We start from the raw sequence: 27,460 nt of genomic DNA, 5'->3' as shown, positions 1-27,460 counted from the left end.
CTGTCCCCATGGGGCACGGCCGAGCACAGCCCGAAGAGGCAACGTGGGTCTCCCCTCCAATGGGCTCACCACCCATAGCAGGGGCCATAGAGGTCGGGTGCAATGTGAGCTGGGCGGCAGCCGAAGGCAGGGCACTCGGCTTCATAATCTAGCTGTTGGGACGTGGAACGTCACCTCGCTGGGGGGAAGGAGCCTGAGCTAGTGCGCAAGGTGGAGAAGTTCCGGCTAGATATAGTCGGACTCACAGCAGGGGCTCTGGAACCAGTTCTCTCGAGAGGGGCTGTACTCTCTTCCACTCTGGCGTTGCCAGCAGTGAGAGGCGACGGGCTGGGGTGGCAATTCTTGTTGCCCCCCGGCACAGAGCCTGCACGTTGGAGTTCAACCCAGTGGACGAGAGGGTAGCTTCCCTCCGCCTTCGGGTGGGGGGACGGGTCCTGACTGTTGTTTGCGCTTACGCGCCAAACAGCAGCTCAGCAGCTAAATATTGAACAAGCAGGGCTTATATAACTTTACAGTGACATGCAAAATCGAGTTTCAAATAATAATAATAATAATTAAAAAATATCAATGGCATATCAAATACAATTTGAATAAAAATGTAATGCCTCTTTTCTATTTGAAACCTTCTGAGGTAAATATCATCATTAACTTTTTCCACAGGCTAATACATTTGAAAATAAAAAAATGAATAAACCAACCATTCAGGACTTTAAACTGCTCAGTTTGCAACACACTGATCTAATCTGATGTGCCCAAGCCAGATACTTGCCATATTTTCTTGGATGCTAGTTCATTAATGTCGGGGCTCAGGCTTTGAGCTGAGGCAACCATCATTATCCAACGAAGGTGTTCATCAGTCATTATATCTCGTAGTCCACAGTCCTGAGGGCGTGCCTTACAGGCACTGCTTTTAATGTCCTCTACGAGCTGACGTCACGTCCGCTTTTCATCCCTTCTGACAACGTGTACGTTCAGTCACAAGATATGAGCGGCTCCTGTACGCACACACACACGTAAATGCAACGCATACTTCATCAACAGCAATACAGGTTACACTGAGAGTGGCCGTACAAGCAACTTTAACATTGTTAGAAATATACGCCACACTGTGAATCCACACCAAACAAGAATGACAAACACATTTTGCGAGAACATCCGCACAGTAACACAACATAAACACAACAGAACAAATACCCAGAACCCTTTGCAGCACTAACTCTTCAGGTGTTGTGGGCCACAACATTAGGTACACCTGCAGACTGCAGCACGGATTTCATATTTCATTCATTCACAAGTCCTCCAACACGAACATTGTTGTTCTTGTACTTTTGGCTTCTTATTAAATAACTTTTTCAAATAGATTCAATCTTGCACGTGGAAACTTTAAGTGTGGGCTTTAGTTGATATAACACTCCCGTCAGGGGGTGCATTCTACGCCGGGGGTGCATTATCCGGCACAACACCTAGACTGTTTTGCCTACAATATACACCCCCGCTACCTCCAAACCCCGCTACCTCTAAACCCCCCTCCCCTCCCCCACACACACACACACCTTGTAGCGTCCCGGAAGAGTTAGTGCTGCAAAGGGTTCTGGGTATTTGCTCTGTTTTGTTTATGTTGTGTTACTGTGCGGATGTTCTCCCAAAATGTGTTTGTCATTCTTGTTTGTGTGGATTCCCAGTGTGGCGCATATTTCTAACAATGTTAAAGTTTTTTTATACCCTCAGTGTAACCTGTATCGCTGAAGATCAAGTATGCGTTGCATTCACTTCTGTGTGTGTGCCGCACATATTATATAACTGAGCCAGCACTCGTTGGACTGGACGAAAAGGGGACGTTACAATTCTCGGGAGGGGCACTGAAATTTGGGAGTCTCCCAGGAGGTTTGGCAAGTATGAGAATTAGCGGTGTACCGTGGCACCGCCGGTGTATATAATCGGCGAGCCAGCTCTAGTGTTAATTTGATAATCCCTCACGGGCCAAATGAAATTACACGGCCAAATTTGGCCCGTGGGCCAGAGTTTGACACCCATGGTCTAGTACTTCATGCTGAGACATCTTGACATCTAGCAAGATTACAAGTCCGAGCTATGTTCCTCTTTGTAATCTCTGACTGTCTCATCCTCGTGTCATTGGAGCCGATGTGTACAACTATGTTCGCGTAGCTTGTGTTGCGATTAGCCTGTCGTACGTGTTTGCTAGACCTGTTGTGAGTCAGCTCCCTAAGACTAGCTTCAATGTCAGGTGCTCTGGCCCCCGGGAATATGGCTGGTTTACTAAGCTGTATGTTCCGGGTGATGGAGTCCCTTATGACTAAGGTGTGGTGTCCGGCACACTGGGGTGTAGGACTAGCTAAAGGGCTAAATCTATGTCAATCTCAACTGGTTCACCGTGGCTTATAGGACGTTTAGGGCTGCTACAAGCTTGGCTACAGCTAACATTAGCAAATGTGTCCGTGGCATCTTAAGTTACGAAATTACTCTGCTCGTACATGGTCCTCTAGAAGGGCCAATATATCCATGAGAACGGTGCAAGGAAACCGGGAGCCATACTCATGTTGTTTCTTTCATCGAGCGAGTCGAGTTCTTGCTGTCTTCGGAGCAATAGGCAAAGAGTAACAGCAGCTTGAGGGAGCAAACGCTTTTGGGGTGCAGTTGCTTTGGACCGGAATTAGCTTAGCAGCTAGCTAGTTAGCTTTTGCGCAGCAGCAGATTTTTCCAGACATGATGTCGTATCCCAGAGATAATGTTGCCAAATAACACCTGAATACTAACGAGGCGAAATTAAATTGTAATGACTGTCATTGGCATTGACAAATGGGTTGCTTACAGATGTTTTTTTCCCACTATAATAGGGTGGAACCATCCTTGCTGAGCATGCCCTCCTCTGGTTGGTGGATAAAAGTTGGGGCTTTGGGACCATCTGGTCGAGATCTGACCATTGTGAGTCTATGAGCATGAATTGATGAAGCCTGCTTGGATGAGAGGCAAAACATCTTTGAATGCCCTGAGAACTGGATAATGTACACCAGGGGTGTCAAACTTGTTTTCATTGGGGGCCACACTACAGTTATAGCTGGCCCCAGAGGGCCCTTTGTAACTGTTATTAATGAGGGTTTGCTTCATGTTATTATTACACAATTGCAGATAATGTACATATGATTATTATATATATTTTTCCCTACAGTACACTTTAAAAAAAAATCTGTAGATTTAACGATAAAAAACCCTTCAGTTGCCAGAATTTTACTGTAATTTTTTTTACAGCATATTACTTTAAATGGAAAACGATACCACTGATTTTTTTGTGTGTGTGTGTAAAATCTATGGTTGTTGTTTTTACTGTGTATAATTATACATAAAAAAAAAGGTACCACTGTTTTTAAGGTCACATTTTTTGCGTAAAATCTATTGGCATTTTTACGGTGTACAATGTGACAGATAATGTGCTTTGAAATCGTGAGTCAAGCAAATATTTAGGTATTTATTTTATTTTAACAAACATTTTTTAGAACGTATGATAATATTTGTTGCATTATTAGATCATATTAAAGTATAAGGGATAAGCAATTGTATCCAGTATATATTATTTTTTCTCTCAAAATGGAAAAAAACGAATGCATTTGGTAAGAAAAGCACTACGCTTATTATAAACACTTACTACTTCCAAGCTTTCGCAGGCCATATAAAATGATGTGGCGGGCCAGATCTGGGCCTTGAGTTTGACACCAGTGATGAGTTTGACATCGGTTCATCACAGCACTGAACCAGCATAAATCACACATATTCAGGATACACTATACACACACACACACACTAATGTGTGCGTCATTCATACCACTGCAGGCAAGCATATGTCGTAAAAGGAGCACATGACCTCATTGCAAAGAGAAGAAACACCAACAAGGACCAACAAGGCAGGTGTTAAAAAGGAAGGACATAGAATGACCTGGATAGCAGAGATGGAAATATATTTGCAGAGTCATGCCACTATTACAACACTGAGTGTCGTTGTACAACAGTGAGAGTTCAGTGAAATGCGTCAAAACACACCCTGAGATATCCCTTTTTTTTCTTTTAGCTAGTAAACGACTGCATCAACTGCATGTTGCTTCGAAAAAGAAAACATGCACTGTGCATATGACATAGGAGCTTGTATTACGAGATAGTATGGATTGTATTAATAGTAACGTTTTATGGGAAGATACACATCTTAGGCTCTTGAGATAAATCATGAGATGGAGAGCAAATACTTACAGCCTCATAGTCGGCAAGCTCCAGCCTGGCCTTATTCTGCATGGTGCGCTTGCACAGGTAGATGGCTGCAGGGCCACACAGCAGTGGAGCATAAAAAGGGCACAGGAGTTAGTCAAATGGTCCGTCTGCTTGGTTAGCATGAACTGGAGAGATTTCCACAGGAGATGGCCAACATATATATATATATATATATATAAATAAATATATATATATATATATATATATACATATATATATATATATATATATATATATATATACATATATATATATATATATATATATACATACATACATACATACATACATATATATATATATATATATATATATATATATATATATATATATATATATATATATATATATATATATATATATATATACATATATATATATATATATATATATATATATATATATATATATATATATATATACATACATACATACATACATACATACATACATACATACATATATATATATATATATATATATATATATATATATATATATACATATATATATATGTATATATATATATATATATATATATATATATATATATACATACATATATATATATATATATATATATATATATACATACATACATACATACATATATATATATATATATATATATATATATATATATATATATATATATATATATATATATATATATATATATATATATATATATATATATACATATATATATATATATATATATATATATATAAAATCCAATATTAATTAGATTTTGTGTGCAAAATAGAGGAGCTCCCATTGGTTCTGCTGTAAGCAGTTAGAATGATTTTTAAAAATCTATCCGTCGTCCTGTCTTTCATAAAGATTGCGAACAATTGGCAAAATTCCCCAACAAAGTGCAGTTACCCTTTGACACAACTTCTTTGTCCTTTCAGGACATGTTTGTTGTATTTTGTCCATTTTACAAGATTTTTCATAAGAGGGTTTAATTCATATTAAATAAATAAAACAATTTAACGTCTAATTATTTGTGTGCAATACACTGGCAGTTATTCAACAATATCAGAAAGCCAAACAGGGCATAAAAGTACTTCATTTTTCAAAAGGCATAAAAACATTTTGGATCCCGCCATTAATTTTCTACCGCTTCTCCCTCTCGGGGTCGCAGGGGTGGCTGGAACCTATCCCAGCTGCATTCGAGCGGAAGGCAGGGTACACCCTGGACAAGTTGAAAAGTTGCCTCTTTGCAGAGCCCATTTTGGATACATATTTGTTTCTCGAAATCTCTCAAGCAACTTCAGCCCAAAACAAAAATACCAAAATGTCCTTTTATTTTTTTTAACTTTCACCCTTTGAAGGGATTTTCATCAAATGATGTCACAATTTTAAATTAGTATACATTTGCATAACCCAAGTAATTTTGCCAATTTAAACCTGTAATATCTGATAAAGTGGCCTTCAAAAGGGTCAACATTTAACCAAAAAAACAACTCACAAACAAATTATATATTTTATATTTTTGTTTAGGACTAAAGTTTGTCAAATCTGAGCAAAAACAGTAAAACAAAATAAAAAAAAGTTTTTTAGCCCTTCAAAAACTTGAGGACTATTATGTCCTGTTTGGTTTTGAAGATAATTAAAATTGAATGTCCCCTGGGGGGTTAAAGTAGTCTGTGTGCAGCTTGTACAGCAGTATAGATTTGATGTCCCCTGACTCAACACAGTCAATATTTTCCAAACAGCTGGCAAGACAAGTAAGTACACCTGTCCTAAGTGTAAATATGTTGTGTGCGCACCATTGTTATCGAGCCATGCCTTAATTCTCCTTGGCAAATAATTTACCAGAGCTGCACGGATCATTACTGGAATTCTCTTCCACTCCTCCATGATGACTGATAACAGAGCTGGAGAATGTCAGACCACCTTGTCCTCCTCAATCTTCCAATTAAGGTGCTCAATTGGGTTCAGGTATGGAGGAGTCATACTTGGGCACTCCAGCACCTTCACCTTCCTCAACAAGGCACTTGTCATCCTGGAGGTGAGTTCAGCCTCGCATGTTGGAAAATTGCAATGTGGTCCAGCTTCCCAAGGGAAGAGATCACGTTATGCTTCAGAATGTGTGTTTTCGTTAACGGGGTCATTTCATGATTTTTTTTTCTATATTTAAAATACTTCATTGTGGTCAACATAACATGTAATGGTGGTTTTTTGGCGGAAAAAAATGCATGCATTTTGTTTTACAGACCTATTTTCAAGCCATTTTTTTCCTCCTTTTTAAAACAGTTCGTTTTGAAAGGCGCAGTTGTTAAAATCAAATGAACCTCTCCTCACTTGCTCCCTCAGGCTGAGTGCACATTCGCCCCCACCCGGCAGAAATGTTTCTACCAAGTCTGTAACTTTCTAACGCTATATCCTCGATGTGTGACATTAAAAGGCTTTTCTATTCCACATCATGTAAATTAAATGTAGTTTTTAGGAAAATAATGTATTATTTTGCCGGAAGACGGTGATGCTCTTGTCTTCTAGTAGAAGGTTTAGCTAACTACACAACAAATCGAACTAACATTGCTTACGTATCATTCACACATTTATAACCTACTGTTACTAATTATGTTTCATTGTCTCTTCCACTGCCATAAATAGTACCCACCGAGCCCGCCATTAAAAGTATTTTTTTGGGGGGAAAATCCGTTTTTTTTTTAAGGTCTGTGTTTGAAGTAGGGTGTGGAGAGGCGGAGCCGGCAGTCTGACAGCGAGGCAGGGCACACCGGAGCCCGGCCCAAGATGGCGGCGAGCAAGCGGCGAGCAAGCGGCGAGCAAGCGGCGAGCAAGCGGCGAGCAAGCGGCGAGCAAGCGGCGAGCAAGCGGCGAGCAAGCGGCGAGCAAGCGGCGAGCAAGCGGCGAGGCGCTGCGCGCCGAGATCGACGCCGCAATTGTTACCAGGTGCGTGGAGCGCCCAGCTGGGCACAATTTGATAATCACCTCACACTGTGTAAAATGGCGGCAGCCGGAAACGTCGGGGAGAGAGGCGGAGATCACAGAAGAAGCCAAAGAGAAGCGGATGCTGAACGAGAGCGAGAGAGAGCCACAGGAAGACGAAGATGAAGACGCACGCGACTGAAAAGTTGGAGCGGCACAGGAAGCAGGACACGGCAAGGCTGAAAAGCAACCCGTAGAGACTTTTGACTTATTGAAAAAAATAAAAGAAAGTCTAACCTGCGCAACAATGTCCTTACTTGGTGGTCCTGAGAACCCACACGACAGCGAGAGACTGTCACATAGGGCTAATCTTTTGCATACTCGAAGCGCCTCCTTCACAGGTAAAGGCACGAATCATGAAAGGTCAAAGTGAGGCACTCTTTACTTTAGATGAGGCTGAAAGTTTGTGTAGTGACGTGCGTTGGTTAAAGCAAACACTTAACAGAGCATTTTCTTTCATTGGGTTTCACTGTCATCATGATGTTGTAGCACAGCTGGTTTTGCATAAATTTAAATTGGCTGACACACGGAAGGATGTTTGGGTAAATGTCCACCATATATGTCACGCTTGAACAAAGCGTCACACTTGAACAAAATTTCTAACGGACCGTTGGGAATTTCGTATCCTTGTGGAAAATATTGAATAGGATGTGTTGTGTTGTCAAGCTTATGAGATGCGATGCAAGTTTAGGCCACAGTGACACTATTCTTTTGAATTTTTTTTTTAGAAATGACTGTGATAGCAATGTAAATGAGTGATTCCAACAAATACTTTTTTTTTTTAATTGTTGTTTCTTTTAATGTTTTTAATCACTATATGGTGGAGTTCTTAATAATTTTGACACTGTTGATAGTATTAATTTTTTGTTTGACTCCTTTTGATTTTTTGTGTCATGTTTTTGTGCCTTCTCAATTACTCTGTTGATTGCTATTCGGGATGTTGCTGGTTTGTAATTGGAATTGTATTATTATGTATTATTATTGTATTTAATCCATCCATCCATATTACGTGTTATTTTGTTTGACTGATTAAAGAAAGTTTTAAAAAAGACGGAACGTTTTGAGGAAGTCAGAAGGAAGGCAAGATTGTTTTTTAAATATATCTGCTGTGCCTCCACAATTTGATTTTAGATCCCAAATACACATGAGCAGGTAGCATCAGGTATAGGGGCCCTTTAATCAACCGCAGCTCCCCTGTGACTGGCAGAACTCATGTGTTCTCGAATTATAATGTACACACATAGGACGGAGGATTCTCTGTCCATTGTCTGTCTTTGCAGTGTGATCACCTCATTTCTCAGAGCTATTTGTGCGTAACATTTCAAACAGCTGCCGCAGAATAATCTTAGCCTTGACAAATCGTATTGTGAGTGCTTAATGATTATATTTGCTTCTCCTCTTTCCATAATTGTGGGTGTTCTAATAATCAGCATCATACCTTGAGTAGATCAGGCCCTGTATTTTATATTTCAAGGGGTGACCCTGTAGGGATCAGAGTGCAGGATGAAGTGCATATATAGTATATAACTTACCATAGTCTGTGTTCTCAGGCTCCCAGCAATTTGAAGGCCAGAAGTATGGAGACTGGCAAAAAAGTTCAAAAACAGAGAGAAATATGGTTTTGATTTATTATACAATCAGAGTCCCATTAATAGGCTTGATACTGTCGGCTCAAATTTTGAAACTACTGGATATATATATATATATATATATATATATATATATATATATATATATATATATATATATATATATATATATATATAGTAATTTTCTAGACACACATGGACCCTTCAATAGTAGTGGGAATGTGGGACTGTTGAAACAAAACATCATGAGGAAGAATACGTAACCTAAGTTTGACACGCACAATGATGGGTTTAAGTATTAGGCAGCGGCAGTGACAAATGCAAAGGTTTAACGGAATGCGAAGCTGATTTGTTGGCCATTTGACAATGAAAAGTGAAGAGCCAGTGCAGCACTTCTCACATTGGATGCAGCCTGGACTAACAAACCAGATTACCATTTCTATGAGCCATTCACAGTAATGAGTCATCATGGAGCCCTTAGCTGTCAGCAGGACCTGTCCAAGTGTCAAAGTCCAGGCTCGAGCAGAAGGAGAAAAACCATAAACAATCACAGCCTGTACTTTATGCAGCGTTCTACTGCCTTCCTCATGTTCTGACTCAATGTCCAGAGGGGACCTGCACCATCAAACTTGGTGGGATGAGTAATAAGCTTAGCAAGGATTGTCCTCATTAGCACTGCGCAGTAAACCCTTTGAGAAAAGTTTGATCTCCTTAGTATGCTATTCATTGGCCTATAAACAACACTGATGTGCCAATGCATTCATTCCTAGATGCATCATAATGTGACACATGACAATCAGTACCAATTAACAAATATTTAAAAAAAATGGTGTAGCTATGTGTGTGTGTGTATATACTGTACAAAACTCAAAACCAGTGAAGTTGGTACGTTGTGTAATTCGTAAATAAAAACAGAATACAATGATTTGCAAATTATTTTCAACTTATATTCAATTGAATAGACTGCAAAGACAAGATATTTGATGTTCGAAGTGAGAAACATTTTTTTTTTTGCAAATAATCATTAACTTAGAATTTAATGGCAGCAACACATTGCAAACAAGGTGCACAGGGGCATTTTTACCACTGTGTTACATGGCCTTTCTTTTTAACCACACTCAGTTAACCTTTGGGAACTGAGGAGACCAAGTTTTGAAGGTTTTCAAGTGGAATTCTTTCCCATTCTTGCTTGATGTACAGCTTAAGTTGTTCAACAATCCGGGGTCTTCGTTGTGGTAATTTAGGCTTCATCTTGCGTCACACATTTTCAATGGGAGACAGGTCTGGACTACAGGCAGGCCGGCCAGTCTAGTACCCGCACTCTTTTTCAATTGAAAATAAATTGAAAACCATTTGCAAATCATTGTATTCTGTTTTTATTTACGAATTACACAACGTGCCAACTTCACTGGTTTTGAGTTTTGTATATATATATATATATATATATATATATATATATATATATATATATATATATATATATATATATATATATATATATATATATATATATATATATATATATATACATATATATATATATATATATATATATATATATACATATATATATATATATATATATATATATATATATATATATATATATATATACAGTACATATATATATATATATAGTCAGATGCCGGTTTGGGGGCGTATTTGGAACCCAAAGCAGAGACTCAGGCAAAAGTCAAAAATACAAAAAGATGCATTAACAAAGGGAGCACACGGGTATGGAAAAACTCAAAGTCCGGAATGATTAACAAAAAACGACGGTGGAAAAACAAGATACAAAAAGGGAGCGAAGCCACTGTACAAAAACTGGTAAAAGAGTAGAGTAGCAACAGCAGGGTTTATAAAGGCCCTATTGCAAATTGCAATCATGTGTGGGAAACATCCAATATAGGCTTTGCAGCAGAAGACATGTTTGGAGCAGGTCTGGTATGGCATGTGGAGTACAGAAGCATAACTATATATATTGTAGTAATCCCAGGAATGTAGGCTCATGCGACTTCTTTGTTTGTCTTGTCTTTATTGTGCAAGATGCAATTTAACCAAACAACAGCTCCAATGTGTGTCTATCCTTTTTCCCGGCAAAACTCGAACCCCTCCTTCCTATCAACAATGTCACTTCCCTAACTTCCCTGGAAGTTAACCCCCCTTACAAAAAGTCCTCGTCCTCAAGGACTGACCCGTAAGGCAACATTTGGTAACATCATAGCAGCATGTAAATCAGAGCAACCCATTAGTGCAAACAAAACAGTGTAAACAACATAACCCTTACATCACATAAAAGCGGGTTCCAAACCCTCCCCTTCCCTTATTTTCCTTCAGTCTAAGGACACCACAAAGCAGAGGTGTGGACTCGAGTCACATGACTTGGACTCGAGTCATGAATTTGATGACTTTAGACTCGACTTGACAAAATGTAAAGAGACTTGCAACTCGACTTAGACTTTAACATCAATGACCTGTGACTTCACTTGGACTTGAGCCTTTTGACTTGACATGACTTGCTACTTTCCCCCAAACCCAAAGTTTAAAAAGTTATTCAGGAGCGCTGCGTTCCTTTCATTTTGTACGTGTCTGTCTATCAGCGTGTGTGCTGCGTGTCAGTGTGTGTGCTCTCAGTACAACAGCCAATCAAATTAGATCTACGTTGTTTTCATCCCACAGCCTTCATCCAATCAAATTGCAGGACAATCACCGAACAACAGTTGTCAAACAACACGCCAGTGAGGAAAATTAATACCAAAGTTGGTTTCGTTCGGGTATAAAAACTACGACTTGGTCAACAAAAAACGAATTGCAGTATGCTAAACATGCAGTTCGAATATTACAGACGGAGACGCAACAACATCCAACTTCGTTCGACATTTGAAGATGCACAAAGAAGGGTAAGTTTTGAATGTAAGCTAACGTTTATTGGCTAAGTAACGTGACTTTTATTTGCTGTGTAGTTAAATCAGTGAGGCTGTAAACTCACTGCTAACGTTATAACTATAGACATCTTATAGGGGCTACTGCCTACTGGCGCAGACGAGACGCGGGGCCGCCATCTTGGAGTGGTGATCCGCTCCACTCAGTGCAATTCATTTGGCAGGAGCAATGAACTGTCAGCGCATTTAATTCATTTTACCTCACTGAATACCACTGATTTTCACACGTTTTTTTGTCATACGTGTAGCTATGATAAAGGACACATGTTTTGGCGTGTTTTACTATTCATAGTTTGCTTAACAGTAATAGAATAGTCTTATATGCTATAAGTGACCAGACGTCCGAGATCAAAACTGGGAATATAATCCCAGAGAAGGGGGAAAAAACGGTCAGCTATTTTTAAGTTGAAGAAACAATATGATTAGGTTATATACATGCGTATATCCTACATAAACAATGTATAAATACAGTAGATATCTATATATCTTAGGAACCTATAGACTGTATCTCTGTTGCTGCAGCAGCAGAGTTTATTCTGTCTGACCCTTTGTATTGATATTTTGTATTACATTCTTCCCTTAAATGATAATGTTTACAGTGATTGTTTTATATGTTTTTTTTTGTTTTGTTTTTTTTTTTAATGTCCTGCCCAGCTTCTCGGGCAAATCATATAGCAGATGTAGATGCCCATATCGGCTGTTCAGATTTACTTTACAAAAGAGAAGTGTAGGATACTTCTCTTGTTGCCTTACTTGTATTTTGACTTTATTAAATGTATTTATATAATCATTTGGTGCAGCCGGGCCGGAGCAGGAGGGGATAGAAAGAGAGAAAAAGGAAGACAGAGGGGGGAATTGTGGGGACAAGAGGGGGATTAGACAGAGAGACAAAAACAACAACAGCAAACACAACAACAACAACAGAGCAACATCAGCAAATACGACATGTACAAATATGATGGTAAAAGTAATAGCAAATAAGCAGTTAGCGAAAATAAAAAAATAATCCAGAAATGACAATGAGCATTATTACACTAAAAATGGAGCAATATGAATACCAATAAAAATAGTGCTAATGATAATAAACAATACCAATACTTTACCTTTATTATCAACAATACAATTGTTCAAATGCAACAATACATATACGTAATGATAACTTGAGATACGAAAGAATGCAGAAAAATGGAGGGGAAGAAAGAGAAGCAACCTACATTAACCTTGTAGATTGTTATAGTAACTTTAGGTTAAGCTTTGTCAGTGTGCCATGTGTTATACCCAGTTTACCCTAGGGCAACAACGTTAATATATGTTTGATTAAACGTGATTATGTGCATGAATGTATGTGTGCATATGTACCTGTACATGTACAGTATGTGTAAATGTGTGCTTGTACAGTGAATGTATATGTACAGTATGTGTATACAGTATGTGTGTTTGAACAGTGAATGTATATGTACAGTATGTGTATATGTGTGTTTGTACAGTGAATGTATATGTACAGTATATGTATGTGTGTGTTTGTACAGTGAATGTATATGTGTAGAATGTGTATGTGTGTGTCTGTACAGTGAGTGTATATGTACAGTATGTGTATATGTATGTTTTTACAGTGAATGTATATGTACAGTATGTGTATACAGTATGTTTGTATAATGAATGTGCGTGTGGATGTACGAACTTTGAGTGTGTAAATATGTACTGTATTTATTTGTATATGTATGTGGGAGCGTAGGTACCTATGTATGTCTGTATGTATGTGTGTGAGTATATCTGAATTTGCATGTACAATACATTTGACTCCCAGTGTGTGCGGGAGCCAGAGTACGGCCCCAGCCTCCCCGAGAGCCCATCCCACAAACAGTAGGTGTGGTGCCCAGGGAACCAGGGGCCACCGCCCCCACGCAGCCAAGCCGGACAGCGACAGGAACCCCAGAGCCTGGCCCACCGCGCCGCCCACAAGGGCCAGCAGCAGGCCGCAGACAGACGCACCCGGCAGAGGACAAGGCACGAGAAAAGCAGGGGGCAGCCAGACCCCAAGCCAGCGAGAGACCACACCCCACACGGACAGAAAGGCGGGACGCCCCGCCCGAGGGGCCCGGAGACCCCCCGCAACCGGACGGGAAGACCGCCCCCGCCCCACCGGCAACCGGGCCCCCACGAGCCCCCCCCCACCCCCGGAGAGCGTGGCGAGGCCACCCCACCCAAGCCGGCCGCCACAGGACCACCCAGCACGGGGCCACAGGAACCCAGGGACCCCAACGATGGAGATGGAACAACCAGCAACCGCCCCGCCGAGTCCCCCCCTGAGGTAGGGGGAATAAATAAATAAAATAAATAAATACATAATAATAATAATAATAATATTAATAAAATATATAAAAAAATAAGAATAAATAAATAATTAAATCTATTTATAAAAAATAAAAAAAGAATTAAAAGAAGATCACAGACATGCTGACACACAAGGTCGCTACCCCAACAACTGGCCGACTCGCAGCACCTCGGAATACCCTGCAGCACCAAGCTACCACAGTAGACGCAGGGACCAGACCCAGCAGGCTCCAACCAAGACGGGCACCCGGAAGGGATGGACGGTGGGACCCAGGAGCTCCAGACACGCAGTCCGGATGCAGTAGCCTGAGGCGCCGACCCCCACCCGACAGGCAGGCCCAGAACGTACCCCCAGAAATATACATACATATATATATACATACACATAAACATACACATGTACACATACATACACATACACATACACATATATATATACATACATACATACATACATACATACACACACACACATACACATACATATACACAGTTTGTCAGCCCCGACAACCACAACGCGCGCGCGCTGCCACCAGTCACAACATCAGCCACCCCCCTGCACCAGACCCAGCAGCCACGGGCGCCCACACCACAAACAAACGGCAGCAGAAACAGCAGCCACAACACCCCCAGACAGCCAGCACCACCCAATCAAATCAAAGCGATCAAAAAAAAAAACGCGACCGGCAACCACACGCCAACAGGATCACAGAGACCAGCCAGCGCCAGCCCAAACGCCAACACGCAAACAAGAGACACCAACACCCCCCCCCCCCTCCCACCAAAAGACCCCACCACCCCAACCCAAACCCGCACAAACACACCACCGCCCAAACAACCGAGACGCAGTATCCAGACCAGACACGGGCGCCGCGCCGCCACCACATCAAGTCGCCAACAGAGACCCCACAGTGCAAGGTCATGCCACACGGGCACGGACCCCACCCAACAGGAAGCGAGACTCGCGCAACGCCACACACAAATAAATAATAAGATTAAACAAAAATAATAATAATTTAAATAAATAAATAAATAAATAAAATGAAATACAAATTAAATTAAATTAAAAATAACAAATACAAATAATTAAATTAAATAAAGTAAGTAAATAATAAAAATTATTTAAAAAAAAAAAATAAAAAAATAAAAAAAATAAAAAAATAAACAAATAAATAAAATAAAAAATATTTAAAAAAAAAAAAAATATATATATATATATATATATATATATATATATATATATATATATATATATATATATATATATATATATATATATATAATATATATATATATATATATATATATATATATATATATATATATATATATATATATATATATAAAATAATAATAATAATAATAATAAATTAATAAAAGCCTGGCAGGCCACCAGAACGCAGTCCCCGGAATCCGCGCCGGCCGACGAGGCAATGAGGGGTGCGCCGAACCCCAACCCCCCCACATGCATATGTACAAGGCCCCCAGAGTGTCTACTGTGTAGTTAAAATTAGGAGGTCAGCCATTACAGCCGACCTCCAGTCCCTATTGATGCGTGTACTGTAGCGTGAGTGAGATATGTATGCTTGTGGGAACTAATAATGCGATTAAAATTGGGGGATATCAAGGTCTTGGTGGGTCCCAACCAAGCCGAGCCCTCCAAATCCTAAGTGTCTAATATGCAGCTAAGATTGAGGGATGGACGAGCAGGGGACAAGACAGGAGGACTGGATCCCCATAGGAGGCATCCTCAACCCCCCGCCATGCCTCCCCGCAGGACAATCCCCCAAAGTCCTATATTTGTGTGACTGTGTGTGCTATAAGTAGGAGGAGTAGAGGGCCCGGACATCCCCCCCAGTCCATGCGGCCCACAACCAGGAACTACGGCCAGGAAGCCGCCACCCCCCCCCACGGCCCGTGACCCACACCAGACCACTTTAGCGTGACGCCACGCGAGCCCACCCCCCGCCAAACAAAGCCATCCCCCCGCCCGCCCCAACCCAAGCCCGCAGAGCCCATACCAGCAACCAAACGCAGAAAAACCGCACAGCCCCATGCCCAATGCATACACCGCATCCCGGCCATCCACACAGCAACGTACCCATACGAGTTCCGGCCAGGGGATGGCGCCCCCCAACTGGGGAAGAAGTCAATGCACCCCGTCCGCATGCCAGCCCCCAAACCAGCCGGCAAGCCAACGCCAGCCAGCCCCCACAACTCCACAAGCGCACAGATACCAGCCACAGTCCCCCAACCACTCCAACCCAACACAGCGACGCCAACCGCCGGCAGTACCACAGCAACCATCACCACCACCGCCCGTCCGCAGTACAAACACCCGCGGCCGCCGAAACCGAAACAAAAAAAAGCGACCTACCCCGTAAACCACAACAACGCACACCCCCAGCTACCACAGAGGCCACCAACCCACCTACCCCAACTCATCCACATACAGGCCAATCGATCCACCGGACATCCACACCCATACACACACCTACACATACATACACACATACATATATACATACACATATACATACATATATGTATATACACATACATACACATACACACATGCATGCATATACATATACACATACACACACACACACACACATATATACACCTACATACATATACATATGCACACATATACACACACATACATATACCAAAACAAAAACAAAAACAAAAAAAAAATAAAAATAAAAATAAAAATAAAAATAATATTAATAATAAATCAAATAAAATAAACCCTTTAAATAAAATAAAATAAAAATAAACATGAGGCCTGGTTGCCAACAGTGTCCAGCGCCACCAAACCCCGCAGCCTTTCCCGCACGTCCAGGCCCCCCCGCCCACCACCCACCAGGCACCCCATCCGGCAAAAAGCCATAAGGGCCCAGCCCCGCGCCCACAGCCGGCATGCCATGGCGTCTCTGCAGGCCTGGTGCCGCGATCAGCAATGCACACCGGGGCAGCGACACACACACATGTACCTACATACATACACACAGATTCCACCATACATACATACAAACGTACACACACACACACACACACACACACACACACACACACACACACACACACACACACACACACACACACACACACACACACACACACACACACACACACACACACACGCGCACCTATATATACACATATATAATTTAACAGAATAAATAAAATGTATTAAATAGATAATTAAAAAATATATATAAGTATATATATAAATAAAATTAATAAATAAATAAGGGCGGAGTAGAACACAGGAGGGAGACCCCCGCAGGGCAGTCGGGCAGCACCGCCGGGGCCCCAACAAGGGAGGCAAGCAGCCCCCCCAACCCGGCACCAGGCGGGCCCGCACAGCCGCAGCGTAGGTCGACCCCGGGCAGACCCCGCCCCGCGCCCCAGGAGAAGGAGGAAGCCCACGGACACCCGAAGCCAGAGGGGCACGAGCCGACCCCCGCCCGACAGCGGCAAGGCCCCGGCCCCACGGGCGCAACCCGCCGCCCAACCACCCACGAGAGGGGCAGCCCCCCACCCAACCCAAGGCGACTGCCCCCAACAGCTCCACCCGCACCCCAACCCCCGCCCAGGCACCCCCATCAACCCCCAGCCCCCAGACCACTCACGGATCAGCCCGCCAGGCCGGCACCAGGGAACACACCCCAGGCCCACCCGACCCCGCGGCACACGGCCCCCCCGGCACCCACGACCCCCCACCCACGGAGCAAGACCCCCGGGACAGAGCCCCAGCCCCGGCCCCCATGGGAATCAGGTCAGGAAATCAATTAGCGGTGCCCAAAGAGATCTGAATTCTGTCAGTTGTTGTCTTGATTCAGCAGACATTCTTTCCATAACTACATAATCTAATAAAATGTTTTTGTAAAGGTTTATACATACATTATTTTTTGATTTCCAATTCATGAGAATAGTTTTCTTGGCGATGCCTATTGCATTTATAAGGAGGTATGTTTTGTTTATATCAAAGTCAGTTGCGGAGAGATCACCCAACAGGCAGAGTGCGGGGGAGATGGGAATAGGAATCTCTAATGCTAATGATAGGTTCTCGCACACTCCAAGCCAAAAGTTACTCACGGGAGCACAGGACCACATTGAGTGTAAGTAGTTATCTACCTTATTATCTGAGCAGTGTACACAAATGTTAGAGTCAGCTAAACCCATTTTATACATTCTTAGACCGGTGTAATGTATTCTGTAAAGTATTTTGAGCTGAATCAGTCGTAAATTCGGATTCTTAATCAAACGAGAAGTATTGAGGCATATTTGTTTCCAGAATTCTGGGTCAAGGCTTGTGGATACGTCTGAGTGCCATTTGGAAGTTGGGATACTTATTGTGTTATCTATTTTTGATAAGAGAGCATATAATTTGGATAAAGCTTTGGGGGCTGATGTTTTGAAGAATTTAACGGTCGTAGGATTACTTTCCATTGTTGTTTTGTTGAATCTTGCGCTAATTACAGATTTGATTTGTATATGTTCTAGGAATTTATTAGGATTGATTGCATATTGTGTTATTAAACTTTTAAAAGAGATAAAACTGTTTGCATTGATGATATCCCCAAGACATCTGACTCCTTTATCATACCATGTTGGAAAGTTCAATGGCTTCTTGTTTAAAATAAAATCAGGATTATTCCAAATAGGCGTAAATTGACAGGGAGTGAGCGGGGATCCAGTTATTTTCAAAAACTCCCACCAAGCTGTTAAGGTAGTGCGTATATTAATACTTTTGAAGCAGTTGTGTTTTCGGAGAATTTGGCTAATAAAGGGCAAGTTAGAAATTGGGATCTCCTGGCTAAGTGATTGTTCAATCTCTAACCATAAACTATCTAATAAAGTGGGATTGGTCCATTTTAATATATATTGTAGTTTATTTGCAAGGAAGTAATACGAAAAGTTTGGGAGTTCTAGACCCCCGTATTCTTTGGGTTTTTGTAAAGTTTTAAGGCTGATTCGTGCTGGTTTACTCTTCCAAAGAAACTGATTGATGTGTGAGTCTAGTGATTTAAACCAGATTTGAGAAGGTTTGGTTGGAATCATTGAAAAGAGATAATTAACCCTAAGCAAGACCATCATTTTCACGGTAGTAACCCTTCCCATAAGTGAGATTGGCAGTGCTTTCCAACGCGCCAGATCATCCTCAATCAATTTTAAGATTGGGGAGTAATTCAAGCGATTCAGATCTGACAATGTGGAGGAAATATTGATTCCCAGGTATTTAATGTTCCCTTTATGCAGTGGAATCGATGAGGTGCTCTGAAAGTCAAAATTAATTGGTAACACAGTAGATTTGGACCAGTTGATTGAGTAATCGGAAATAGAACTGAATTTATTGATAAGTGAGATTGTATGTTGAAGAGAAGAATGTGGATTTTGTAAGAAAAGTAATACATCATCAGCATAAAGGCTTATTTTATGATGAACGGTTGCGGTATGGATGCCTTTAATATTTGCATGCTGTCGAATTGCGGTTGCAAGAGGTTCAATAAATATAGCAAACAGTGACGGAGAAAGTGGACACCCTTGCCTTGTGCCCCTCATAAGATTAAACCTTGGGGAGATTTGGCTATTCGTTCTAACCGAGGCTGTAGGGAAACTATATAGGACCTTGATCCATTCTATAAATGAGTCTCCAAATCCAAATTTCTGTAGAGTAGCTAAAAGAAAATTCCAATTCACTCTATCAAATGCTTTTTCAGCATCTAATGAAACAACAGCTGTTTTTAAATTATGAATAACAGAATAGTCTATCACATTGAGTAGACGGCGAACATTGTTGGACGATTGTCTCTCTTTGATGAAACCTGTTTGATCAGGATGTACTATATATGGAGTGAGTTTTTCTAATCTTTGAGCTAATACTTTGCAGATAATTTTAAGATCAGCATTAATCAGGGAGATTGGCCGGTAACTGGATGGAAGTGTTGGGTCTTTATCAGGTTTTAGCAAGAGACTGATTGTGGCAGAGTTCATATTTGGAGGAAGGAATGAGTTTTCTTTAATCTCTAAGGCCATTTTCGTAAATATCGGAGCTAGCAGTGACCAGAATGTTTTGTAGAACTCCACAGGGAACCCATCAGGCCCTGGTGCTTTATTGTTTGGCATCTGTTGAAGAGCATCGTGAAGTTCATCTACAGAAATAGCAAGATCTAAATTTGATACCTGCCTTGTATTTAATTTAGGTAAGTCTATACCATTGAGAAATGTCTCAATGTCTGAAAGAGATGGGTCAATCTGGGGTGTATACAAGTTTCTGTAAAAGTCTCTAAATATGGAGTTAATTTCCTCAGGAACGTGAGTAATGTTCCCAGCTGAATCCTTAATGGATGGTATGGAGTTTTTTTCTTTGTTTAATTTTAGTTGGTTAGCCAAATATTTGCTTGGTTTATTGTCATGTTCAAATTTTTCTAAGCGTAACCTCTGGAGCAGGAATTGACTTTTCTTATCAATTATTTCTCTTAAATCTAATTTGAGTTTTCTCAGTTCGTTCAGAGTATGTTCATTTTGTGAGTTCGCATAAGCTATTTCTAATATTTTTATTTTATTTTCAAGTTCCTGCTCTAGTAAACGTTCCTTTTTTTTCTTGTATGATGAATAAGAAATTATTTTTCCTCGCATAACTACTTTTGCGGCCTCCCAGAGAATGCACGCCGTGATTTCTGGTTGATCATTAAAATCTAAAAAATCTGTCCATTCTTTCTCAAAATAGTTGAGGAAGTCTGGGTCCTTTAGTAATGATGTATTAAGTCTCCATTGTTTTATAGGTGCAGTTATAGTTTTGTTAGTGAGGGAAAGTGAGACAGGTGCATGGTCACTGATGATGATAGGATGAATGTGAATGTTTGCGATTTCAGATAAAATTGAGCTACTAGTTAAAAAGTAATCAATGCGAGAGAATGAGTGGTGAACTGGGGAAAATTAAGTGTATTCCCTAAGAGTGTGGTGATAAGAACGCCAGGCATCGCAAAGACCATAATCGTTCATATATTGCTTAAGTATCACCACTGATTGAGACTCACGGTGACTCCCAGTCACTCTGGACCGATCTATATTTGGATTAAATACTAAGTTGAGGTCCCCTCCTAGAATCAATTTATATGTATTTTTTATGTATGTCGCTTTGGATAAAAGCGTCTGCCAAACACTTAAACATAAACATACATAAACTCCTGAAAGTCTTTATTTTAGCTAAAACCACCAATTTGTTTCACTGGATTCAGAATAAAACCAAATTCTGTCTTACCCAACAATGTTAGTATTTGAATATTGTTACTTGAAGACTTATTCCTGGTTACAATTATACTGTTAAGAAAGTATTATCTTATATTTTGCCTAAAATGAGAATGCATCATAATCAGTGGCGGCTGGTGAATTTTGTTTTAGGTGGGGCTGAAAGTTTGTAAACCAAACCCCTGTAGGGGGGTCATCCTCCCCCAGAAGATTTATTTGTGATTTTCACATACAAATATTGAAGATCTGTGCACCTTCTAAACTCTGTGGTAATATTATTTTCACAAAATACAATCAATAGTACCGTACGTTAATGTTAAAACTTACTTATGAAAAGTAATCCCCCGATTCCTATTTTCAACAGTCCGCTCATTTGAGCAGGAAAACGCTGAACACCAGCCCGGCATCTTTGTTTTCTACCTGTCAACTGTCAGTTTAGTCAAGTCCAAAGTCAAGACTGGAAAGTCTCAAGTCAAGTCTGAAGTCCTGCATTTTGAGTTTCGAGTCCTTTCAAGTCCTTTTAACCACAGACTAATATATTTACACAGATTGTGTATGCTTTTAAAACACTGTATTTATTTATTAAAACAAGTGCATTTGAAATTGCAGGAAAAAAAATAGCGCTGATATTGCACTTCATAATAGCCCTATTAACCAGTCATTTTAAACATTTAACTCATTCCTTTACAGAATAAACACATTTTAAAAAACAAGTGCAACTGTGCTTAATTGCACAAAAGTGTTAACATTGTATTTCCATGGCATATTGCATTGTAACTAGTTCCACAGCAGTTTCTATCCTGTTGTTACCTTATCTCATTGATCTCATCTCATACTGTATGTGTGTTTATGTGTGCGTACACATGAAAAACATAACAAATACATGAACATAACAATGAACAGAATTGTACTTTTTAGATGTCAGGGCCCTACGCAATATGTACACATATTCTTAATATAGTATAGATTTTAACTGACCTTTATTTGACTATGTTTGTCTTTTTGTAGGTGGCTAAAATATGCGGTGCTGCTGACCGCCGTCTAACGTTACGTTACTGTGTGTGATACATTGACTAACGTAACGTTAAGTGTAGGTACCTCATGCAACCCTGCTTAAAAAAAACCACTTGACAAAAAGTATGAATAAGGTAGCGAACTGCAGTGGACGCAACAGATTGCCGTGTTTGAAATGACGTTATAACCATAGACATCTTATAAGTAGACGCAGCATTGGCTGCTGTGACGCTAGCAATTTGGCCGCCATCTTGAAGTGGTGATAAGGAGCCGGCGAGCAGCCTAAACTGACAGTTGACAGGTAGAAAACAAAGATGCCGGGCTGGTGTTCAGCGTTTTCCTGCTCAAATGAGCTGACTGTTGAAAATAGGAATCGGGGGATTACTTTTCACAAGTAAGATTTGGCATTAACGTACTATTGGTTGTATTTTGTGAAAAGAATATTAGCACAGAGTTGAGAAGGAGCAAAGATCTTCAATAATTGTATGTGAAAATCACAAAGAAATCTTCTGGGGGAGGATGACCCCCCTACAGGGGTTTGGTTTACAAACTTTCAGCCCCACCTAAAACAAAATTCACCAGCCGCCACTGATTATGATGCATTCTCATTTTAGGCAAAATATAAGACAATACTTTCTTAACAGTATAATTGTAACCAGGAATAAGTCTTCAAGTAACAATATTCAAATACTAACATTGTTGGGTAGACAGAATTTGGTTTTATTCTGAATCCAGTGAAACAGATTGGTGGTTTTAGCTGATATAAAGACTTTCAGTTGTTTATATATGTTTATGTTTAAGTATTTGGCAGACGCTTTTATCCAAAGCGACATACATAAACATTCACTGTAAACATTATAATTTAAGGGAAGAATGTAATACAAAATATCAATACAAAGTGTCAAGACAGAATAAAATCTCTGCTGCTGCAGCAACAGAGATACCGTCTATAGGTCCCTAAGATATATAGATATTTAATGTATTCATACATTGTTTATGTAGGATATACGCATGTTTATATAACCTAATCATATTGTTTCTTCAACTTAAAAATAGCTGACCGTTTTTTTATATTTTATATTCCCAGTTTTGATCTCGGACGTCTGGTCACTTATAGCATATAATAATATTCTATTACTGTTAAGCAAACTATGAATATTAAAACACACCATAACGTGTGTCCTTTATCATAGCTACACGTATTACAAAAAAACGTGTGAAAATCAGTGGTATTCAGTGAGGTAAAATGAATGAAATTGAGCTGACAGTTCATTGCTCCTGCCAAATGAATTGCACTGATCACCACTCCAAATGACGGCCCCGCGCTCGTCAGCGCCAGTAGGCAGTAGCGCTCGATGCTGCGTTTACTTATAAGATGTCTATGGTTATAACGTTAGCAGTGAGTTTACAGCCTCACTGATTTAACTACACAACAAATAAAAGTCACGTACTTAGCCAATAAACGTTAGCTTACATTCAAAACTTACCCTTCTTCTGCATCTTCAAATGTCGAACGAAGTTGGAAGTTGTTGCGTCTCCGTCTGTAATATTCGAACTGCACGTTTAGCATACTGCAATTAGTTTTTTGTTGACCAAGTCGTAGTTTTTATACCCGAACGAAACCAACTTTGGTATGAATCTTTCTCACTGGCGCGTTGTCTGACAACTCTTGTTCGGTGGTTGTCCTGCAATTTGATTGGATGAAGGCTGTGGGATGAAAACAACGTAGATCTAATTTGATTGGCTATTGTACAGAGAGCACGCACACTGACACGCAGCACACACGCTGATAGATAGACAGACACGTACAAAATGAAAGCTACAGAGCGCTTCTGAATAACTTTTTAATCTTTGGGTTTTGGGGAAAGTAGCAAGTCATGTCAAGTCAAAAGGCTCAAGTCCAAGTGAAGTCACAAGTCATTGATGTTAAAGTCTAAGTCGAGTTGCAAGTCTCTTAACATTTTGTCAAGTCAAGTCTAAAGTCATCAAATTCATGACTCGGGTCTGACTTGAGTCCAAGTCATGTGACTCGAGTCCACACCTCTGTGGTAATATCCGCTTTTAAGGTCCAGAGTGGTGAACCACGAGGAGCCGGGAACTAGGTCCAAGGACTCATCCTTGGGCAAGACACTTCACCCTTTGCCTCTGATGGCTGCTGGTAGCGCCTTGCATGGCAGCTCCCCCCATCAGTGTGTGAATGTGTGTGTGAATGGGTGAATGTGGAAATACTGTCAAAGCGCTTTGAGTACCTTGAAGGTAGAAAAGCGCTATACAAGTACAACCCATTTATCATTTATCATTATCAATACGGGGGAGGGGGTAAGAGTCCTTTGTGGTCACTTCGTTCAGCCGTCTGTAATCCACACAGAATCGCCAATCTCCAGCCTTCTTTTTCGCGACCATGACCACAGGTGCCGCCCAGGGGCTCTCAGACGGTTCAATAAAGTCGGCCAGCAGCAGGTCATCCACGGCCTTGTCGCATACCTGCTGTCAAGCGAGGGGGATGCGGTGCGCATGGCACTTGATGGGCCGCGCCAAGCCAGTGTCTATTACATGCTCTGCCAAGTGGGTTCTTCCCACTTCACTCTCATTCATTGCAAAGCTGCCCTGGAATTCCATCAGCAGCTGTTTCAGCTGCTCCTGTTGCTGTTTCTCCAAGTCCCCGTACTCCTCTCTCCACACCCCTCCCCCTATGACCGGGGGTACTGGCTGCGGGTGGGGGGCCGTGGGTAGGGATGCCCAGGGCTGGCATCCCCGGGAAAAAACAGCTCTGTCTCCCCCCTTATTGACTGAAGGGAGACAGGGCGAGGGCAGGGGTAGTAACTAGGTGTGGTGTGAGGCAACAAGAATGCAGAGGCATGTGGGGAACGGATAGAGGCCCGGGAACTAGGGTACCCATGGCAACTGTAGGGCCCCCCCGGGAAGTTAAGTGTACCCCTCCCCATGTCTAGCAGGCACCCAGTGACTTGGAGGAAGTCCAGCCCTAAGATGCAGCAGTCTTGCATGTCTGCCACCCAAACTAGATGGCGAACTCGCTTTCCCCCCACGCACAACCACAGGAAACCCTTTCCCACCATAGGACCTAGCTGGCCCGTGACTGTGCGTAGCTGTACTGCTGTGGGCTCAAGTGGTGTACTGCTGGGCAGAACGTCCGGTCTTACCAGCGTTACTGATGACCCTGTGTCCACCAGGCCCACGGTAGGCACCCCCTGGACAGAGACAGCAACGTGGCAGGATCCCCCTCCTTTGGGCCCCCCCGTGTCCAGCCCACCGCCATAGGTGGCACACTGCTGTCATCTACTTCTGGGGGGATCTAGCCCCCCCCTCCTGGCTGTGCTGCTGGGCTCCTCCGGCTGCCCGAAAGCGAGAAGAAGGTGTAGAAGGCGAGTCGTCGTCTGCTTCTGGGGGGGTGGAGCCCCTCCCCCCTGGCTGTGCTAACGGGCTCCCTACCCTGCCTGACGAGCCTGGGCTGGCGAGTCAGGGTCCGCGGTGAACGTAGGGGCCCGCATACCCCTGACTATGCGGGCCCGGCGCCATTTCCCGGCTCACGACGAGTGGCAGGGCACTCCCTGCGAAAGTGTCCAGGTTGGCCACATCCCCAGCAGACCTGCATGGGGCGCGGGCCACGTTGACTTTGCAGAGTCACCGCCCTCAGTAGTTCGGTAATTTCTGTCGCCCAAGCCGGAGCCCCGTGACTAGACGGGTGTGACGATGCCGCCCTCACTGGATGGGGTTTCATTTCCAGTTCCCCGGCTGCAGCTGCACTCCCCAGCATCTCCCTCTCAACGGCAGCTTCCAGTGCCTCCTGCAGGGACCTCGGGTGCTGAAGCTGCACTTGCACGCGCAGGTCAGGAGGAATAATAGCTCCAACAAACAGGTCAGTTGCGAGCACGTTTCGTGCATCAGCATGCAGGTGACCATATGCCCGCCGCACCTGGCCCTCAATGTCAATGCCCCCGGAGTGGCTCGCCAGGCTTCCTGCACCTCCCTCTCAGTTCAGTTTTTAAAAGTGCTGGCTGAGACCATCTCCCAAACCTCCTCTTGAGCGCCCCCACCAAGGCTGCGTAGCACCGCTGCTGTTCAGGATCCAGCAGCAGGAGGCACGAAAGAGCCTCTCCCTCCAGACACAAAGCTAAATGTAATGCTTTGTCCCTTGCTTCCCACCTTCTAGCGCCCGCCAACAGTTCAAATTGAGCGTGGAATGCCTCCCAATCCGATCCACCTGCAAATTTTGGCGTCTTCACTGAGGCAGCAGACGGTGGGGGAGACACGCTGTGCAGGGAAGTAGTGGGTGGCGGCGGCAGCGGCGACATCTTTACGTCTTCACGGCCGCGCGCGTGCGAGCAGGAGCGCGGCTGTTCGACGGTCACCCGCTCCAAAACAGCGTCATCCTGCTCAACTTTAAACTTATTCTCACCGGAGCTAAACATGCTAAATGGCTTGCGGTCCTAGCTAACTCACAGACTGAAGCTAACTGGCTAATGCGCGGAACGCAGCGTGTCCTTACCACGACAGTCTCTTTCGAAATTGCCGTTTTTACTTTTGACACCAGTGTAGTATACTATCCCAGGAATGTAGGCTCATGCGACTTCTTTGTTTGTCTTGTCTTTATTGTGCAAGATGCAATTTAACCAAACAACAGCTCCAATGTGTGTCTATCCTTTTTCCTGGCAAAACTCGACACCCTCCTTCCTATCAACAATGTCACTTCCCTAACTTCCGCGGAAGTCCCGCCCCCCAGCCAAAGCCATTGGCTAACACCCCGTAGCCAGCCGCTACAATATATACAAAGAAAGTCTACCTTATGGAAATATCAGGTTCAAAGCCATGGCAAGTTGTTCTCCCAACAAGAAAGGACTATTTTTCGCCGTGAGAAAAGGCGACATCTCTGCAGCTAACACCTGCTCCGTGTGTCGTTCTAGAGGTGGGTGTTGCTTCACTTCTGTGTTCAGATTACGATTAAGGTGCATTGACAACATAACATTTAGATTTTTACTGTGACTGATTTAGTAAGTAAGATGACATAAAAACTCAACAAAAATGAAAGACGGTCGGCAGGATGTGGAAAGGAGACTTTTTTTTATT

The 27,460-nt window shown here is 42.1% G+C and overlaps 1 protein-coding gene across 4 annotated transcripts in view; it reads right to left on the bottom strand.

The window, feature by feature from the left end:
• The window catches only part of LOC133646660 (regulator of G-protein signaling 6-like), a 183,802-nt gene that overhangs the window by 31,553 nt on the left and 124,789 nt on the right, over positions 1-27,460 (bottom strand). For 3 of the 4 annotated variants that reach the window (XR_009825329.1, XM_062042258.1, XM_062042259.1), the window contains exons 6-7: positions 8,766-8,817; positions 4,258-4,322 (exon numbers count right to left, since the gene is read on the bottom strand). The exons of the other annotated variant lie outside the window; for it this stretch is intronic. Coding sequence is in view for 2 of the 3 variants with exons in the window: in XM_062042258.1 (XP_061898242.1) it covers positions 4,258-4,322; positions 8,766-8,817 (117 nt within the window). In the remaining variant the exon portion in view is untranslated. The remainder of the gene's footprint in view (positions 1-4,257; positions 4,323-8,765; positions 8,818-27,460) is intronic. 4 annotated transcript variants of the gene reach the window in all.

Source organism: Entelurus aequoreus, linkage group LG03 (assembly GCF_033978785.1).
Source record: "Entelurus aequoreus isolate RoL-2023_Sb linkage group LG03, RoL_Eaeq_v1.1, whole genome shotgun sequence".
Lineage (NCBI taxonomy): Eukaryota > Metazoa > Chordata > Actinopteri > Syngnathiformes > Syngnathidae > Entelurus > Entelurus aequoreus.
This window is presented reverse-complemented; position numbering and strand designations above follow the sequence as displayed.